At 42.4% G+C, this 17,345-nt stretch overlaps 1 protein-coding gene across 9 annotated transcripts in view; it reads right to left on the bottom strand.

Moving 5' to 3' along the window:
* The window catches only part of PTPRT (protein tyrosine phosphatase receptor type T), a 740,387-nt gene that overhangs the window by 35,997 nt on the left and 687,045 nt on the right, over window positions 1-17,345 (bottom strand). For all 9 annotated transcript variants that reach the window (XM_048819787.2, XM_075118814.1, XM_075118815.1 and 6 more), the window contains 2 exons: window positions 16,033-16,220; window positions 5,444-5,531 (listed from right to left, as the gene is read on the bottom strand). In XM_048819787.2, the coding sequence (XP_048675744.1) occupies window positions 5,444-5,531; window positions 16,033-16,220 (276 nt within the window). The remainder of the gene's footprint in view (window positions 1-5,443; window positions 5,532-16,032; window positions 16,221-17,345) is intronic.

The following is a 17,345-nucleotide window of genomic DNA, read 5'->3' as shown; positions in this document are numbered from 1 at the left end:
TTGTAGCTAAATTAGCCCCCATCATATTGTATGTATAGTTAGGGTTATTTTTTCCAATGTGCATTACTTTACATTTATCCACATTACATTTCATTTGCCATTTTGATCCCCAATCACTTAGTTTTGTGAGATCTTTTTGAAGTTCTTCACAGTCTGCTTTGGTCTTAACTATCTTGAGGAGTTTAGTATCATCTGCAAACTTTGCCACTTCACTGTTTACCCCTTTCTCCAGATAATTTATGAATAAGTTGAATAGAATTGGTCCTAGGACTGACCCTTGGACTCCTGGGTTCTATTTCCAGGTCTGCTGTCATTTCTCTGAGCCTGATCCTCTTGCCTTCACTTAGGCATAATTCCCAATGAAATCAATCATCAGTCAGGCTGACAAGACCAACAGAGAAGCCGCACTATGTGGTGAACATCCCTTTCCTTCTCTCCCAGGGGCCTGATTCTCCCAAACCAGCATATGGATAAGTCCCACTGACATCAATGAGAACTACTCATTTTCTGTGGCTGGAGAATAAAGCCCCAGCAAATACTGGAGTTGGAACTGTTGGAAGCATCATTAACTCCTGCTATGTGCTTTGAGAGTCCCACTCAGAGAGATCACAGAGTCCAGCTAATAGCACCAGGACTCCTGGTGTGGGCTCAAGAATAGAAAGGAAGGGGATCCTATACTGCTGTCCAGGACCCCTGAGTCTGGGAGAAAAGATACCTTTTGATACCTGAATTCTGCTTTATTTCTGGTATGGCCTCCTGGCTAGTGCATACTCTCCTGGTCCCATGTCCCTGATGGGAAATTATGTAGACACCACTGGAGTCAAAATTTTGATTTTTTTTTTTGGTTCCTCTCCAGGCATTTTTGCAAAGGAGGGACAAGTATAAGGCCTGATCCAATGTTCAGTCCTTCAAGTCACTGCAAAGACTTCCACTGATTTCAATGGATGTTGGAACAGGCCCATAGGCTCTTCAGATATCTCCTTTCTTCCCTGGGCACTTTCTTTCCCTTTAATGGTATCCATCCTGAGACACCTAGGAAATTATGAGGCAAAGAATTTCATTCCATTTATCTGTTCCTATCCCTTCCATTACTAAACTCTCCTTCCTGTCTCTTAGAAGGTCTATTGTCTCCTCCTCTGCACTCTTGATTCAATATGTATTTGAGGGGAAAAAACTCAATCTTGTTATTTATCTTAAGCTCGTGTGCATCCTTCCTCTCCTTCTCTACCTCCACTTTTCTTATCTATACCTTTTCACCCTCTCTGCCTCATCTTTCCTATCTGCCTCTGGACCTGAACTTGTATTACGGTGTTTTAGACCTTGCAAACACCTCTTTCTTAGCTTTGATTACATTTTGCATTTCCATATTCAAGAACATCAGCTCCTCTCTCTTGATTCCTATTGTATTTATATTTGTAGCCAAAAGGCAGCATAACACTTTGTCAGACAACAATTCATCCTAGTTGTTAGTACCTGTTAATAAATATTAACCCCTTAAATCCTCTTTTTATTGCAGATTAAACTCTTTCACATGTTAACTATTCTTCCAGACTCTTTATGATATTAGAAAAGAGTGTGTTTGAATTCTAAGGCCAGAGTGTTGGTTCTTGACCTGTAAAAGACCTGGATTCAGGAACTTTATGTGATCAAGTATTGAGCTGTACTTCATTATGGTTGGTGCCTCCAAATCTGTGGGATTATACATGTCTAGGGACAGGACCCATCAAACTGTTAAAAAAGTATCTACAGAAGTAAGTTATAAACAAAACAGTGTGTCTGATAAGGGATTCATCTTATGGCAGATGTTTTCTGTAATGGACTGTGTGATTGATAAGGAATAATTGTTATTACAGATGGGTTCTGTAATGGATGAAACAATGACCTATTGAAAAATGTTTTTAACTCAGTAAAACTTCTGGTTGTAACAGCTGTCAGTAATAATGATCAGATTAGAATTCCATTTAGTTTATTGATCATCTAATCTAAAAATTCCATAAAAGAAATTCCATAAGTAATTAGGTAAAACAAAAATGTCAAAACAAGACACACAGTGAAATTAATTGCGGGAAAGCAATTTTCCCTTACAAAAAGGCGTTTCTCTGTCTCACGCTCCATAAAAGACAAGGGATTTGAAAGTTAGCTCGGCGAGTGCTAACTGCTTGAGTCTCATCATTTACAGAGGAGAGAGACACAGAGGCCAGGTTTTTACCGTATATCAAAGGGTCAGAATGTATCTATTATTTCTGTATTCTGTATAGTGCTCTACTAATCTCGGATAGTTAATCTTTGATTAACTAATTCCATTTGAATGTATTTAACAATCTCAAGTAATTAACTTCAAGCATGCAGCATTATGAACATTTCCCCACTGTGTCATTTCCCATTCACCTTGTTTGATTTCACTATGTGTTTTTTTCCCATGTGCTGCACTTGTTGCTGATCTCTCGAGTCCTAAATTGGACAGTAACTACAGCCTCTGTCTTCCATCTTCAGTCATGTCCTCTGCTTACTCAAAACTACCTGAAAAAATTGCCTTACATATTTTCCTCATTACATACATCACTCATAAATACAGTGGCACTTTCTTCTTCAAAAACACTGGACAAGTATTTATTCTAGTACTACCATCTCCATTTTACACATGGAGAAACAGAAGCAAGGAGGTTAAGTGACCTGCCCAATGCCACAGAGTAAATCAGTTGCAAAACTGGGATTTTAAATAAGGAATTCCTGATTTACTTTCAATCCCATAATTATTCCTCTAGATCAAAAAGTTTCTAAACCATTCTACACCATGCCCAACAGCCTGTGGCTTGAGTTGTTGTTTTTATATCATTGGTGCTACAGATATGGAAGCTGGAAAATAAATTACAGTAACCCCTCACTTAAAGTCGTCCCACTTAACGTTGTTTCATTGTTACGGTGCTGATCAATTAGGGAACACGCTCGTTTCAAGTTGCGCAATGCTCCCTTAGAACGTCGTTTGGCAGCCGCCTGCTTTGTCCACTGCTTGCAGGAAGAGCAGCCTGTTGGAGTGAGCTGGCGGGGGGGGGGTGGGCTTGGAACCAGGGTCGACGGGCAGCCCCCCATCAGCTCCCCGCTCCCCTAAGTTCCCTCTGCGGCAGCCGCCCAGCAGGCTACCAATTGGTGGCAGTTCAGCTGTACCTCCCCCCACTGCCGTGTGTTGCTCCTGCCCCCTGCCTTGGGGCTGCTCCTGTGAGCCTCCTGCTTGCTGTGCGGGGGAAAAGGGGGGAGGAGAGGGGGCTGTCAAGGTGTCCCCCTCCCCCTGCTCCTGCACCCGGCTTACCCCTTCTCCATAGAGCGGGGGGGGGACACGACAAGGCTCAGGATGGAGAGAGCTTGCGGGCACAGCTGCTGTCTCACCTTCCTGATTTTTTTAAAGGCAATGCACTAGAATGGGGTCAGTGTACTTAAAGGGGCAATGCAAATCTCTCTCTCTCCCTCCCACACACAGGGTGTGTGTCTCTGTCTGCCATGCTGTCTCCCCTCCCTCCATTCATGCTGTCTTGTAGAATCTGAGGCTACATTAACAACAGTGTGTTAGCCCTTGAGGGCTCAGACGAATGCTAGTTCATTATTTAGTAGTAAGGCATTCCCTGGGAAATATCCCACCCTCTGACTCCACCACCTCAACCGAGCTTCACAATCTTCATTGCTGTGTACAGTATTAAATTGTTTGTTTAAAACTTATACTGTGTGTGTGTGTGTGTGTATATATATATATATATATATATAATGTAGTTTTTTATCTGGTGAAAAAAAATTTCCCTGGAACCAACCCCTCCTCCCCCATTTACATTAATTCTTATGGGAAAATTGGATTCATTTAACATCACATTTTTCAGGAACATAACTAAAACATTAACCGAGGAGTTACTGTATATTCAAAATGTATTAGTGAATCTCAGTTCACAATTAGGTAGGCTCCTAATGCTACAGTATTAGTTCAGTTTCTGTTTTCATTTCTTCTGTTTGTTATAGTGATTTCATTCTGTTGAGACATGAGCCTGAGCCATAAACTTAGGATCCAAATCTAGATCTTCCCTACAGGCAGATGGAAACTATCTAGTTCCAGGATTTTGGCTCAGACCCATTGTTTAATTCTGTTGCTGCATCAGATTATGCAGGTTAAACCATGTCCAGCTGGAACACAGACAAACCAAACAAAAAAACAAAAGCAAAAAATTCCAACCAAACCAACCAAAATGTGTCAAAGTTTTTGAAACTAAAAATAAATTAAAATATTTGGTTTGGGTATTGACCAAGTGTCTGGGGCAGAGGAAGAGCTTATTTTATCCAGCACAGTTTGCCCATCCTGACTAATTAATTAATTAATATTATTATTATTATATACATCACATTGTGCTAGGCACCCTATGAACACACAGTAAAATACTGTAAATTCTCCAGAGTAGGAACTCAATCTAAACTGTCAAAACAGAGAAAAGATGTGAAATAAGCAGTATTATTAGCCCCATTTTATGAACGGAGATCTAAGGCAGCCAGACAGACAGACAGTGACTTCTCCCAGGTCACCCAGAAATCTGTGCCAGATCAAGAACGAGTTCTAAATCTGATGAGTCAGAGTCAAGTGGCTTAACTATAAGGCCATTATTTATATTTGCAAGAAAGATATTTTTCCCCTGGTCAATGCAGAATGTATGAATGCACGGGGCCTAATTTTGCCCTTATTTATGCTAGCATGACTCAACTGATTTCAATGGGACAGTCAAAAAGTGTCCGTTTCTGTTCCTGGATTGGTTTATTATATCAATAATCGAATACAGGGGTTCTAAAATAGCTTCCATGCTGCTGAACACATCTTAAGAGAGAGAGAGAGGGTCTCAGACACCTCCCATCTCATTTACAATCCCATAACATCCCTGTAGCAACTACACCAATTGCTTACTTGAGCAGGTAAGATCGGGAAGTGTTTAACATCATTTTAGCTGTCAATGTGATTCAGGAGGAAACAGGAATAGAGCTCACCTCATGTGAGCAACCAGGTCTCTGGAGACCACCAGTGAGTGCTCTACAGACTACAGTCTATCAACCTCTATTCTAAGGGAAAAATTCTGTTCTCTAATCCACATCTCAGCTCTAATATTCCTGGTCTCCCACTGAACTCCCATTCGTGGTATTGAAAGCTCTGTGTATGTAGAGATAGAACAGGCTATTGGCATCATAGTCCATCATGAAAATCTGACAGCAGGATTTTGCCCTTAAGTACAAAATCTGAAACACGCTGGGGCGGGGGGAACGGAGAGATATCACAACAAGAAGCTTAGCCTGCAACTAACTAATCAAACTGTTCAAAGGCTGGGCATTTTCAGCCATTTTCCTTTATTTAGGCTCTCGAACATCCACCCAGATGCTTACAAACACACACAGTATGCTCAGTTTAATTTGAATTTGGACCTACAGGAAATGATGTTCCCATATCTATTCTTATTGCGGTTTTCATCTTCCTTGGCCGTATCCCAAGATGCCGTCTGCCCCTCGGGTAGAGCCTGAAAAATAAACAGTGGTAGAGTGTTTATAAAAAGAGTGGCCAATGCCTTCAGGTGGTTTAACATGACAAAGCTGGGCAAAAATAAAGGCGATGCATAATTCAGTACTCAACCAACCAAACAGCTGTTCTCAAGGAGGAAAAGGCAGATCGGATTATGTAAAAGGCACAGCTCTGCAGAGACCATTAGCACTCTTTGGTTTATGCTGGCTAAGAATCATTTTCCTTGTGCAAGTATGGACCTAAAAGGGGTGGGGAAGTGCATTGGCTTCTGGCGGCATATTTATAGGGAAAGCGATGTTCCCCTGCAGTGAGGATTTCACACACACATGCCCTTGAGAAAGACCAGATGGTTGAAATGCAGAACTCAGTCTTGTAGGATATTTAAATAGAAAGTATATAGGGTGGTTTCTCCTACTGCTGGATTAATAACAGTGTGATACCAGTCTTCAGTAACTACATCATACAAACCTTCTGGTGGTTTTCTTAAAGGAATTCCTGCAAGGCTTTACCACATCACCCACACAGAACGATATTATAGCCATTGCCTTTGTACTACACAGGGACTGAGCATCAGATGCTGCATAAAATGTACACACAGACACACAGCTAAAGGACATGGCCACAGTTATAAACCTGGGATTTGTTTCTTGGAGCGGGAGGTTCCACATCCCAGTGCTAGCATTTCAACCACCCTCTGACTTGGTCACATGACTCCCTTTAGATATGATCATATGGACCATTTTCCAAAATGAAGGTTCTTATGGAAATAGCCAGGAAAAAGGCACATCTCATGAGACATAGCCAGGGAGGCAGACTTTCCCCCCTTTGCAACAGGGCTTGAAGTGTCTGTAAATTGGGATGATCACTCAGGACATAGCCAGGGAAACTTCAGCATGGGCAGTTCAGAGAAGCAGAAGCAGCGTTCTCTTTTGGGCCACAGATGGCACTAACCTTCTGTTAGTGCCACTTGCACATAGCTTCTTGCCGCTGAGACAGAAAACCAAAATCATGAATTCTCAACTGTAGCTCCATCCTGGCCGTGCTCAGTGTTGAGAATGTAAATGGCAGCTCCTACGTATCTTCCCCTGAGATTTTCTGTCACTTTGCCATTCCCAAGCACTACTTGTAAGCAAATGCAGTGTTCCAAGAGAATAATAGCAGTGTTACAAACTATTATTTAGGATTCTTAGGAAATAATGTTCTTTTAATTTAATCCTTGGAGACTTTATTTTGCCTTCACTAGCAGCAGGTGGTTTGCAATAGCCCAAATTTGAAAATGAACTCACATGCATCTTCACAAGCCATCCAGGTCTATTATTGCGTCTGATTTGGGCTGGAAGAGAGACATAATAACTAGGCTCGACAAACCTAACATTGCAATAAACCGTGATATGAACGACTCCCTGGCAGATCTTGAATTTCCTCTCACAGAGTTCCAGGACAGATGATGTCAGGCACATCTGTGAGTGCTGTTGAGAACAGGGAATGCAAGACCCAGTTTGAATGCCCAGGAGCAAGAGGTGATAACAGTAACTGGTGAGGGCTTTGATCACACTTCTATTTCCTTTTATGGACAGCTGCTACATAATAGCAGCTAATTTCCTGGGCAAAAAAATAAGCATAACTAAGAGGGTGTGGGAGGCTCATTTTCATCTTCAAAGAGAAGGGGGAAAGGTGCCTTATTTTTACATTAGGATCTAGTCACAGTAGATTGACCAGAGCATGGCAACAATCATTAGCAATCTAATCATAAGCTTTTGAGAAGAAAAAATATCCCACCTCATCATATTTATACCAAGGGATGCTGTCTTGTCCAACAAAAGGGGATGCAGTCAGATCCAATATATCCCATATCATTGGAAAGGGATTGATAATAAGAAAGAAAATTTTATATGAATTCATGGTACTCCCACATCTTGAATACTGTGTGCAGTTCTAGTTGCCCCATCTCAAAAAAGATATATTGGAATTGGAAAAGGTACAGAAAAGGGCAACACAAATGATTAGGGGTATGGAACAGCTTCCATATAAGGAGAGATTAATAAGATTGGGACTTTTCAGCTTGGAAAAGAGACAACTAAGGGAGGATATGATAGAGGTCTATAAAATCATGACGAGTGTGAAAAAAGTAAATAAGGAAGTGTTATTTACTTATTCATATCACACAAGGACTATGGGTCACCAAATGAAATTAATAGGCAGCAGGTTTAAAACAAACAGAAGGAAGTATTTCTTCATACAATGCATAGTCAACCTGTGGAACTCTTTGCTAGAAGATGTTGTGAAGGCCAAGACTATAACAGGGTTCAAAAAAGAATTGGATAAGTTCATGGAGGATAGGTCCACCAGTGGCCAGGATGGGCAAGGATGCAAAACCATGCTCTGAAGTGTCCCTAGCTTCTGTTTGCCAGAAGGTGGGAATGGGTGACGGGGGATGGATCACTTGATGATTACCTGTTCTGTTCATTCCCACTGAAGCACCGACAGTGGCCACTGTCGGAAGATAGGATACTGGGCTAGATGGACCATGGGTCTGACCCGTCATGACTGTTCTTATGTTAAAATAACCCAATCCTGCCATTGATTTGAGCATGAAACTTCCCATTGAAATTGATGAGGATTTCTACTGAAACAAACCACAGGACTGATACGACCTCAGAAGATTCAGGAGGAAGCTAATGATTGTTCTTCTCACTGAACACTGAGACATTTTACACTATACTAAGATATCAATCTCGGTTTGAATGGAAGGGGTATATTTCCAGCTTTCCTGGGGAACAGATTCCATGTTTGAGGGTACCATTTGTGCAAATGCTTTTCCATTAGCAAGATGAACTAATTGGAGTAACTGCATCACTAACCACCGGATTTGTGTTCAGCAATAAGGCAGGTAGAGGTGTGGACAGCTGAAATGGAAGCTGAAAAACACTGGGCACAAATTAAACTGCATCCACAAAAGGGAGACCACATCTGAAATTCTACCCTGGAAGTTTTCTTTATATAACAAGCATTTCTGCACCAAACTGAGATGGGACAGGATTTCTCTTACCGATGCAATATAAAAAACTTGTAACTAGTTTTCATTCTGCTAGTTTGAAAATCAAAATAATTTTATTATTATTTAAAGCAGGGTGGATAAAAGTCATGGTTTTAAAAAAAATCAAAACAATTGTTCAAATTTAAATCAGATGTTTTATTTATGTGTTGCTAGTTCTTTACTTTTTTCTCATTTTATGCTCAACAGTGAATATTCTGCACTTGTTTATTTAGTAAGCTCTTTTCTAGTCATTTGTAGAATTTCAGTGTTCAGAAGATCTGGACTTTAATTTTCTATGCTCTTTTTATACAGCAGTTTTTGTAAAATGTAAATAAGATCCCTACCAGAAGACAAACAGTATTTGTAATTTATTATATAATTTATAGATAACAAAAGGATTCTATTCCCTCAGATGTACCTGGAATTTGTAGCTGGAAGTAAGGAATGCAAACTGAGTGAGCGGCAAACAGAGGGGACACCAACAGAGGTAGTTTGCCTAAGAGTTTGCCTTGGCTCTTAGAAGGAAGACAATATGAACAGTGAGCGATCAGCTGTTGTGAGCTGCACAGGATGTGCCATGTTTGTTTTTCTCCCAGAGGATAGAAGCAACTTCGTCTGTATGAAGTGCAAGCCGGTCTCCATATCGGAAGAGAAGTTTAAGGGCTAGAGACCCAAGTATCAACCCTGCGCTGCATCAGAGAGAATTAAGACTTTCTGGATAGAAGTCAGTGTTTGGTACTGCAGGCACAGCATGCTGAAAAACCAGAGAGGGCAGTGCAGAACGGGGAAGAAAATTTGCGGCATGTGACCTCCAGAAGAAGAAAGAGGAGAACTCATGTACCCCAATGCAGATAGAGGTAAGAAACAGTTATCAGGCTCTCTGCACAAGTACTAGGGTGGAGAATGGTTTGGAAGAGTCATCTGAGGGAAGGGATAAGAAGGAGACCCCATCGACCAGAAGGCATGGGATGCATTGTCCTGGGGATGGGGGTTCCATGACCACCACTCCCAAGAGGAGCAGATGGGTAGTGGTGGTCGGGGACTCCCTCGTAAGGGGCACAGAGTCATCCATCTGCCATCCAGACCTGGAAACTCATGAAGTGTGCTGCTTGCCTGGAGCTAGAATTCAGGATGTGATGGAGTGTCTGCTGAGACTGATCAAGCCCTTGGACGGCTACCCCTTCCTACTTCTCTAGGTGGGCACCAGTGATACTTCATGTGAGTGCCAAGAATGACCTTGAGCGGGTCACTGCAGACTACTTGGCTCTGGGAAGAAGGATGAAGGAGTTTGAGGTGCAAGTCATGTTCTCATCCATCCTCCCTGTTGAAGGAAAAGGCCCAGGTAGGGACCATCAGATTGTGGAGGAAAATGCGTGGATGCGCAGGTGGTGTTGGAAAGAAGGCTTTGGATTCTTCGACCATGGGATGCTGCTCCGGGAAGAAGGATTGCTAGGAAGAGATGGGATCCACCTAACGAAGAGAGGGAAAAGCATCTTCGCAGTCAGGCTTGCTAACCTAGTGAGGAGGGCTTTAAACTAGGTTCTCCAGGGGATGGAGACCTAAGCCTGGAGGTAAGTGGGGAAGTGGGATACCAGGAGGAAACACAAAGAGAAGGGTGCAACAGGGGACGCCTCCTGATTTATACTGAGAAAGTAGGGCCATCGGCTAGTTATCTTAGGTGCCTGTACACAAATGCAAGAAGCCTGGGAAACAAGCAGGAAGAATTGGAAGTCCTGGCACAGTCAAGGAACTATGATGTGATTGGAATAACAGAGACTTGTTTGGGTAACTTACATGACTGGAGCACTGTCATGGATGGGTATAAACTGTTCAGGAAGCACAGGCGGGGGAGAAAAGGTGGAGGAGTTACACCATATGTAAGAGAGCAGTATGATTGCTCAGAGTTCCAGTATGAAACTGTAGAAAAGCCTGTTGAGTGTCTTTGGGTTAAGTTTAGAGGTGAGAGCAACAAGGGTGATGTTGTAGTGGGCGTCTGCTATAGATCACCAGACCAGGAGGATGAGGTAGACAAGGCATTCTTCGGACACCTAACTGAAGTTTCCATATCACATGCCCTGGTTCTAATGGGGGACTTCAATCACCCTGACATCTGCTGGGACAGCAATACAGCAGTGCACAGACAATCCAGGAAGTTTTTGGAGAGTGTTGAGGACAACTTCCTGGTGCAAGTGCTGGAGGAACCAACTAGGGGCCATGCTCCTTTCGACTTGCTGCTCACAAGCAAGGAAGAATTGGTAAGGGATGGCAACCTGGGCAGCAGTGACCATGAAATGGTTGAATTCAGGATCCTGACAAAAGGAAGAAAGGAGAGCAGCAGAATATGGATCCTGGACTTCAGAAAAGCAGACTTTGACTCCCTCAAGGAACTGATGGGCAGAATCCACTGGGAGGCTAATATGGGGGGGAAAGGAGTCCAAGAGAGCTGGCTGTATTTTAAAGAAGCCTTATTGAAGGAGCAGGAACAAACTATCCTGATGTGCAAAAAGAATAGCAAATATGGCAGGCGACCAGCTTGGCTTAACAGAGAAATCTTCAGTGAGCTTAAACACAAAAAGGAAGCTTCCAAGAAGTGGAAGCTTGGACAGATGAGTAGGGAGGCATATAAAAATATTGCTCGAGCATGCAGGGGTGTAATCAGGAAGGCCAAAGCACAACTGGAGCTGTGGCTAGCAAGGCATGTGAAGGGTAATAAAAAGGGTTTCTACAGGTACGTTAGCAACAAAAAGAAGGTCAGGGAAAATGTGGGACCCTCACTGAATGGGGGAGGGAACCTAGTGACAGATGATGTGGAAAAAGCTGAAGTACTCAATGCTTTTTTCCTCGGTCTTCACAGAGAAGGTCAGGTCCCAGACTGCTGCACTGGGCAGCACAGTATGGGGAGGAGGTGAGCAGCTCTCAGCGGTGAAAGAACAGGTTAAGGACTATTTAGAAAAGCTGGACATACACAAGTCCAAGAGGCCAGATGCAATGCATCCGAGGGTGCTGAGGCAGTTGGCTAATGTGATTGCAGAGCCATTATCTTTGAAAACTTGTGGTGATCGGGGGAGGTCCCAGACTACTGGAAAAAGGCAAATATAGTGCCCATCTTTTAAAAAGGGAAGAAGGAGAATCTGGGGAACTACAGACCAGTCAGCATCACCTCAGTCCCTGGAAAAATCATGGAGCAGGTCCTAAAGGAATCCATTTTGAAGCACTTGGAGGACAGGAAGGTGATTAGAAACAGTCAACATGGATTCATCTGATTGCTTTCTATGATGAGATGACTGGTTCTGTGGATATGGGGAAAGTGGTGGACGTGATATACCTTGACTTTAGCAGAGCTTTTGATAAGGTCTCCCACAGTATTTTTGCCAGCAAGTTAAAGTATGGATTGGATGAATGGACTATAAGGTGGATAGAAAGCTGGCTAGATTGTCAGGCTCAACAGGTAGTGATCAATGGCTCGATGTCTAGTTGGCATCTGGTATCAAGTGGAGTGCCCCAGGGGTCGGTCCTGGGGCCGGTTTTGTTCAACATCTTTATCAGTGATCTGGATGATGGGATTAATTAAACCCTCAGCAAGTTCATGGATGACACTAAACTGGGGGGAGTGGTAGATATGCTGGAGGGTAGGGATAGGGTGCAGAGTGACCTAGACAAATTGGAGGATCGGGCCAAAAGAAATCTGATGAGGTTCAACAAGGACAAGTGAAGAGTCCTGCACTTAGGACGGAAAAATTCCATGCACTGCTACAGGCTGGGGACCGACTGGCTAAGCGGCAGTTCTGCAGAAAAGGACCTGGGGATTACAGTGGATGAGAAACTGGATATGAGTCAACAGTGTGCCCTGGTTGCCAAGAAGGCTAATGGCATATTGGGCTGTATTAGTAGGAGCATTGCCAGCAGATCGAGGGAAGTGATTATTCCCCTCTATTTGGCACAGGTGAGGCCTCATCTGGAGTACTGCGTCCAGTTTTGGGCCCCCACTACAGAAAGGCTGTGAACAAATTGGAGAGAGTCCAGTAGAGGGCAATGAAAATGATTAGGGGGCTGGGGCACATGACTTATGAGGAGAGGCTGAGGGAACTGGGCTTATTTAGTCTGCAGAAGAGAAGAGTGAGGGGGGATTTGATAGCAGTCTTCATCTTCCTGAATGGGAGAGGCTTCCAAAGAGGATGGAGCTAGGCTGTTCTCAGTGGTTGCAGATGACAGAACAAGGAGCAATGGTCTCAAGTTGCAGTGGGGGAGGTCTAGGTTGGATATTAGGAAAAACTATTTCACTAGGTGGGTGGTGAAACACTGGAATGTGTTACCTAGGGAGGTGGTGGAATCCTTAGAGGTTGTTGAGGCCTGGCTTGACAAAGCCCTGGCTGGGATGATTTAGTTGGGGTTGGTCCTGCTTTGCACAGGGGTTTGGACTAGATGACCTCCTGAAGTCTCTTCCAACCCTAATCTTCTATGATTTTATGAATGGGATAAAAGCCAGACTTCACACTCAATAATAGGCAGCAAGAAGTCCATCCTGAAATGCCTTAGGTACCAGCCACAAAGTCCAAAATAAATAAAATACCCCAGTAGTGCAGCAGGGGTATACAGTAAGTTATTCATTTCTGGGGAGCTGTACCAATCCTGTCCTCAATCAGAAGTGAAAATGAATTTGGGCATCTGTCTACCTCACCTTCCACACTGGCAGTCTTTGCTCATAGGAAGCCTAGACTACAATTGGGGTGCTGCAAGTCAGAACTAAAGTGTACTGAAGGTTGAAAGAGTAACATTTAAAGAAGCCATGCCCACATTATGTCTTTTTTTTTACCAATGTTATCAATCCCTGTTGTTAGTGTCACATTTTATTCATATGTATACAGATTTATTAAATAACAACAGCACTCGTGAAGGACCAGGTCAAACACTGAGCCATAGGTATATCAGATGCGCAAAAAAATGCACCTGCTCCTTGTTTGCTGACAAATCCCTGCATTCAAAGTGTAAACCGAGTGCTCACACAACACCAAAGGCACACACAGATCCTGCTTTGTACACACCAATGCAGAGTTCTGCACACCTAACAGGCATGTACGTTTCAGCTTGCGCACTTGGCTTAAAACTTTGCCATTATTATAAACTTACGGGGGAGAGAGGTACTTTTGAGATAAATCTGTGATTCAATTTCCCAGCAGTAGCATGGGGAGAAAATTTGCAGAGATAAGAGACTGCCATGGATGAGAGATGATCCTGGCTCAAATAGGTGTTTCATTAGCGTAAAATTATTTGATATCACATCACTAAATAGATTGTAATTTATGAGACCCGCTGGCAAAGTAAGGTAAAAAATCAGCTCTTTAAAGGACAAATGTATATGTAGGTGACACAGGTACTAAACTATACAATATATAAAAACACAACATATTGTGGAAGAGGCATAAAACAGAGGTCTAGCCCATTTGTGATGAAAGATCCTGTAGTGCTTTTTTCAAAATAAAATTGTTAGTCTTCTGTTCAGCCAAATTCCAATTCAGGACAATATATTCTGTCAATCTGAAATTACCCTTAGTAGTTTCAACAGGATATGGTCACCCTCCCTAACTTTGTAGTAGTGGTGGTGGTGGCTGTGGCTGCATTTTGGCAGTGGGTGAAGCGTTTCCTACGTGCTGTGTACTGAAAGCCAAGTTCTATTCTCTCATATCCGATCAAGCAAATCTAAATGACTTCAGAGCAGTTGTGCCCCTTCAATCAAGGGCAGGATTCTGCATGTGATTTGTGAACCTGCAGAAAACCTAGTGGTATCTCTTGGAGTGAAATGGGTTATATAAATCTACAGGATATCGTTATCATTACATATACACAGGGCTGGCACTTTCTGGGGAGAGGCCTATCTCATGGAGCTGGAGTTGCATTAATGTATTTTATGCTAATAGGTTATTTTGAGAATTACCAACCCTGGTGCGAAGAGTCACGTGCACTCTAGAAACTGTTTATTACTGTTCCTGGGGGCAAGGGGTTACTTGAGTAAATCCCCTTTGGACCTATAAGAAAATGGACCCCATTGTTTCAATATTAAGCAAAGCCCATCAATTAATGGTCAACCTAGCATGCAGGATAGTGGAGATGCTAGTTATTGGGCCCTATCTTCTCTCTGCTGTCCTATAGTAACTAGAAACATTCACCCTTATGACCAGTTTCAGAGTAGCAGCTGCATTAGTCTGTATCTGCAAAAAGAACAGGAGTTTATGTTCAAATAAATTTGCTAGTTTCTAAGGTGCCACAAGTCCTCCTGTTCTGTTCACCCTTATGAGTCTATAATGTCGTCAGACCAAAACAGAGCTACTTGGCTTGCCCAGAAAGGTAATTCCCATACTCTTTTTTATAACAATATAAGCCAGCACAAGTGCGACATGCCCAATGGACTCTAACTCTCAGTATTTAAAAATAAACTGCTTTCATTAAGTTGCACATTTCTCACAGCTGCTGCTATTTATGAATCATTTTAAAGAAGCTGTAACATATCACCTTATGGCCACCCCACAAAGTTTATTTCACTCATTACCATTACAGCTTGCCAGAACTGAATTTCATTGATTGATTGTGCTGGTTCCTTCTCTTCCTCATTCCTACCCCTCACCATATAGGTACTGCATCGTTCTCTTTCATATCCTCCTTGGTCTCTTGTTATCTTTCTTTCTACCATCCTTTTCTCTGATGTTCTCTAATTCTCACTACCTCTTGGGGTTTTTTGCCCTCTTTTTTAATAACTAGCTTCTTACCTCTCACTTCATATACAGTAGGAACAGTAGATCAGCCATGACATATTCTGAGCCAGAGGTTCTAGCACAATGGAAAAGCCAGTAATTCTTTAAGGATATCTCTTGCTTTGAGTTTACTGTTCCACATGCAGCCCGTGAATTTGTACTTTAATTTGATCAATTGCTACAAAGCATTTGGGACTGCAACGGAGTAGAAATCAAAAGAAAAAGCTTACTTTGCTTATGCAGTCTTGGCTTGCATTACTTTAGTTATACTCCACCAGTGGTAACAGGAGAAGGGAGCTCTGATTCTTTCACTGTTTCACCTGTTCAGTCTCTGCTATACACGCTTTTTTGGGGAAAGGGTAGCCTTGGACTCTAAATTATAATCCACACTCGCAAAGGAATGGACCCAATGGTCTTGTAAATGGTCTCCATCTCTTCTTACAATGCTATAATCCTGTTATATGGACCTAGGAAGCAGATAGCCCCCAATAATCACTGTCACTACAGGAGAAGTGGGCTTGGAGCCACTACAGAAGGTAAAGGAATATGGTTATAATCCTAGCCACAGAAACACAAGAAGGGGAAAATGATTACAGTTAATTCAACTAACAAAAAAAGCCTCTTAAAATGATAATTCTCTACTCCTGAGCCTCCATCCTGACTTGAGAGTTGCTGCAACTTCTCTATTTACTTATGTGAACAAATGTTCCTCTCACCTCATACTCCTCTTTAAATCCATAGCCCTGTCCTCGTTTCATCTGGGTGATATGCTGTAGCAAGTCGGCCACTCGGATGGCTGGCTGGAACTGCCCCCTGGGATAGGACATTTCCACTGGCTCACAGCTCCTGTACGGATGGGTCTGGATGGTCAGAGTTGGCTGGGTCATCTCCACATGGCTGCTCTCTGTTTTAAAGACAGGGAGGCAAAACAAGCTTTTACCTAGTCATTATTTCCGGTCTCATTCCTGTGCTGTTTGTTCCCCCCGACCCCACATAGATCAGCACAGGTGAAATAAAGAACAGAAGCAAGTGGAAAACCACACATGCCCAAAGCCATCCAGAAAGACTAAGACACACTCAAATATTTGTAGTATAATCAGTCAGTGAGGCAATCAGAAGGAGACAGGAACAGAGGTGGATAGCCAAACAGGCACAAGAGTGACAGAAGTAAATGGCATATCTCAAGAAATAATCCCTCTTACAAAATCATGAAATCTGCATGGCAACTCCACTGGAATGATATACTTCTGTTCACAAAGCATGACTGCCCTGCACATAGGAAAGAACAAGGTTTTCAAAAGTGACTAGTGATTTTTGGGTTCTCAATCTTAGATAGCTTAAAGAGGCCTGATTTTCAGAGACTGAGTACTCAGCATCTCAAGTGGGGCACCCAGAAATTTGGGAACCCCAAATTGTTAGTCACTTATGATGTAAAGTTTAGGCCTAACATATATATTTCAGTTTAAGAAATGTAATGTCATCTGAAGGAACAACAAAACTGCACAGAAATATGGGTACCTTGCACTTATATTTCAGAAAACTAAGTATCAGAAAAAATGTACCTTTTCAAAAGAAATGGATTGAGAAAACATCTCCAGCACTAGGCGAATGAAGACTGTAGCTTCATATATTCAGGCAGAACCCTAACTGTATGGCACAATACTCCTAATAGACAATACAACAGAAAGCACTTCTATCAACACATGGTCACCAACCAGAATTCTTCTATTTAACCACGGAAGCTCTGCTTAGATGCAACATTTAGTTGCTAGGTCTTGTATCTTTCCAAATGAGCCAACTGAATTCAGGCATTTGCTCAAGTGAGTCTTTGTCTTGGCACTTCGTTAGGGATCTCCTCGGGCTCTTCAATAAAGCAACATGCATGCGACACACAAAAATAAATATGAATTTGGCTTTAGCAAAACCACCAACACATATAACATTAATAAATGTGGAATTTAAGGAAGAGTAACATCTAAGCATTTGTATAATAATTCTAATACTGTTACTAATTACAATGTGAGAACTC

This window comes from Caretta caretta, chromosome 13, assembly GCF_965140235.1.
Source record: "Caretta caretta isolate rCarCar2 chromosome 13, rCarCar1.hap1, whole genome shotgun sequence".
Taxonomy (NCBI): Eukaryota; Metazoa; Chordata; order Testudines; family Cheloniidae; genus Caretta; species Caretta caretta.
Note: the sequence above shows the minus strand (reverse complement) of the source record. Positions and strands in the feature narration are given on the sequence as shown.